Source organism: Macrobrachium nipponense, chromosome 8, assembly GCF_015104395.2.
Source record: "Macrobrachium nipponense isolate FS-2020 chromosome 8, ASM1510439v2, whole genome shotgun sequence".
Classification (NCBI taxonomy): Eukaryota; Metazoa; Arthropoda; class Malacostraca; order Decapoda; family Palaemonidae; genus Macrobrachium; species Macrobrachium nipponense.
The window spans coordinates 38,331,480-38,334,702 of record NC_087203.1 but is presented as its reverse complement, the minus strand read 5'-3'; the positions used below and the strand labels follow the sequence as shown (position 1 = coordinate 38,334,702).

The following is a 3,223-nucleotide window of genomic DNA, read 5'->3' as shown; positions in this document are numbered from 1 at the left end:
GAAGGAAGTTGGTTGGAGGTCGGTAGGGAAAAATGTACAGCAATGCCAGTTCTAAGAACGCTCGTTTTCAAATAACAGTTTTGTCTTAGTGTAATTCTGAAACCAAACGAGGTGATTGTTGCTTGCTTTCGTTTGTATCTTCTAGTCGAATGCTTCATAAAGAATTCCAATCCCAAGTTATTTTGTTAATTTACGGGCGAGACAGTTTACACAAAATAGCAACATTACACACACACACACACACACACACACACACACACACACACTCGGAGGCAGACATATCTTAAGCGAGGTAGATTTTCCAATGTGAAAGTTGACGAGTTTCTAGTTTTAAAGAATATTCATTGCTGTGCAGAAGTGTTAAAATGACTTGTAACGCAACTGTTTGGAGATCAACGGTGCTTAATGAAGCTATGTAGATAAAATAGTGCTACTCAGAAAAATGGCACATTGAAAAATTATATATAAAATAACTTCATGAAAAGGGGCTGGTCGACCCCTTTTTCTTTTCGCATTCTTTTTCGTTCGTCTAATTCCGAGAGTTATTTTGAAAAGTGATAAAGTAAGTCTTGTTTTGTTTACGATCAGCTGTGCTTCAAGATCACTATATATACCTTTTTGTTTTATATACCTACAGTTATTGCTTAGTTACTTTTCCATAATGATGAATGTCTAATGTGAGCAATCATCATGTTTTTTTCTCAGGGTTGTTAGACGAAGGATTCCATATTGGTTGCACAGACGAAGTTACTGAAAACGAGTAAGTACAGTTCAAGATTACTGTTGGTCGATTTCGGATTTGTGACCAGGTTTTGTTTTGTCCTGCGATAGGATAGGGCCATTTGGTATCCTGTTCAGGTGTTGCTGAGGGACAGACTACGTTAGCTATATATGTATTTGCGAATTGTATTCCGAAAGATAATTTGCTTACCGGTCAACCATTTACTTGATTTTAAAAGTTATGTAAATTTGCAGGGTTAGAAATCCTTTCAACTTTTGATATTCTTTCCTGATTTCTTATAATTTATTCGACACAAGAAAACGCAGAGTTGATCTTGAAAATTTCTGCGCGCGGTACGTGGACTTAGATATGTAAGAATCTATGATACAGGGGCCTACTCACTTGGAATCTCATAGAAAGAGGAAACTTTGAATGGCTGAATTCACCATTTTCTAACCTTCTTGAATGTTAGATAATCTTGCGAAAATACTTTGATATTTGAAAGTAGCCTTTACAAACTGTGGTCGTATAACGCTATCATTCACTTTTAAGGTTTCTGTGCTTATTCTAATTTTGGGAATGGTAAACAAAATACTGGATGATGAATGAAATGACACCCTATGGAATGAATGCTGAAGGAAGGTCTTCCTTTACTCTTTTCAGATGGCTTTGGACGGATGGAAGACCAGTAAGTATGTTTACTGGTCACTGGTATCCAGGCCAACCTGACGGAGGGTACAGTGAGAACTATGGCTGTCTTTACTACGATGATTTCTTGTATAGTTCTTGCCTCAACGGGCAGAGACTCTATGCAATATGTATGGTTTAATGTTCTTTGGTAAAAGGCTAAGTGTACAGAGTGGGGCAAAAATTTTGTGAATTACGCTAAAATACCGTCAAAGCAAATCTTTCACCATCTAGAGGCTTACTCTTCAAACGGAATTACTTCCAAAGATAAGAAGAGTATTGGGGACATTTAGTCCTGTTACTGAAAATGGACACTATAAAACGAATCAGTGAAGAGAGTGAAATGTAGTACCTCACGTGAAAGATAAGATTTTTAAATGTTTCTCTTAAACATCCCTGAAGATGTATTTTATGCATACTTTTAACAACTGATCGCCCGGAGGTTGTCTAAACATAAAAAGACGGGAAAGATTAAACAATAGTCGATGGGGAAACACTTCGTTATATAAGAATTAGCGGCCTTTCATTTTATTCACACATGATCGCTTGTGCAATTAAATAAAAGTAGTTAGTAAGTTTGAATGATCAATATTCTCTTTTATTTTCCTTTATTTATTTACTATTGCGCGTTTGACAATAGGGATGCCGTAAAGATCTGCAATGTGACATCATGCATACATGCTCCCTGGACAGTGTGCTTTTAAAACAATAGTTACTGAACCACTCACTAATTTATTCCCATGTTATAGAGCAGTCAATATTAAGTGGTATTTATGGCTTAGTATTCTCTTGACAGATAAATGGTCATGTAGACTTTCTCACGGTCTCTAAACCAAAGGCAAAGGATGGAATCCCGGCCGGGGCAGTTGCAGTTATCAATCATAATTCAAGTAGGGTGTAACTTATTTTCACGTTATAGTGGAATTAATGATATATATCTGAGAGAATAGGGAAGGCAGAACAAGCAATGGGCATACTAAAAACAGTTTGGAGGTCAAATCAAATATCAGTTCACAGCAAAATCAAAATATACATTTCACTTGTAAGATCAGCATTAACTTATGGGCTGCACCAGTCGTGGCACAGCACTGTGACAGCTGATGCAAAATTTCTTGCCTTTGAGAATAAAGCGCTGAGAAGGATTTTGGGAATCCAATGGCAGCAGCATATAACAAATGCGGCAATTCGCGAGGGGGCAAGTGTGCCCCATGTGAACGGTATAGTTTGATTATCAAGATGGAGATGGATCGGGCATATTTTAAGAAGAGAAGATGAGTTAGTCCAGGATGTACCTCAATGGAAGCCGCTGGGCTGGAGAGGACGTGGTAGACCAAGAGAAAGGTGGCTAATGACAATGCGGAATGAGGTTGGATCTCAGAATTGGGTTGAGCTCAGGGAGATGGCACAGGAAAGAGACATAAGGCGTGAATTCATTGAGGCCCTATGCATCCCGTGGGTGCCAGAGGATTAAGTAAGTCAGCCAATATTTTCACGTTGGACAAGGACACAAAATGACAAACATTGCCGTGAAATCCGGAATTTTTACCATCTACAAAAAAAAAAAAAAAAAAAAACTGCCTTAAAATTCACATGTATCTTGGCGGTGGGGTGGATTACCGAAAACGTTCTGTTTTTCTTTATATAATATATATATATATATATATATATATATATATATATATATATATATATATATATATATATATATACTTCAAATATGACGCCACAAGTATCGTTCAGTATCCAGTTCACCATACCTCGGGATTAACTTGATGCAAGGGGAATTATAATTGTTAAGTGTTCCGTCACCAGTGG

At 37.3% G+C, this 3,223-nt stretch overlaps 1 protein-coding gene across 1 annotated transcript in view; it reads left to right on the top strand.

Moving 5' to 3' along the window:
• The window catches only part of LOC135222688 (CD209 antigen-like protein E), an 8,624-nt gene extending 6,627 nt beyond the window's left edge, over positions 1 to 1,997 (top strand). Inside the window, exons 4-5 of the mRNA XM_064260869.1 lie at positions 706 to 760; positions 1,385 to 1,997. Of these exons, the coding sequence (XP_064116939.1) occupies positions 706 to 760; positions 1,385 to 1,550 (221 nt within the window). The 3' untranslated portion in view covers positions 1,551 to 1,997. The remainder of the gene's footprint in view (positions 1 to 705; positions 761 to 1,384) is intronic.
• The last annotated feature ends 1,226 nt before the right edge of the window (positions 1,998 to 3,223 follow it).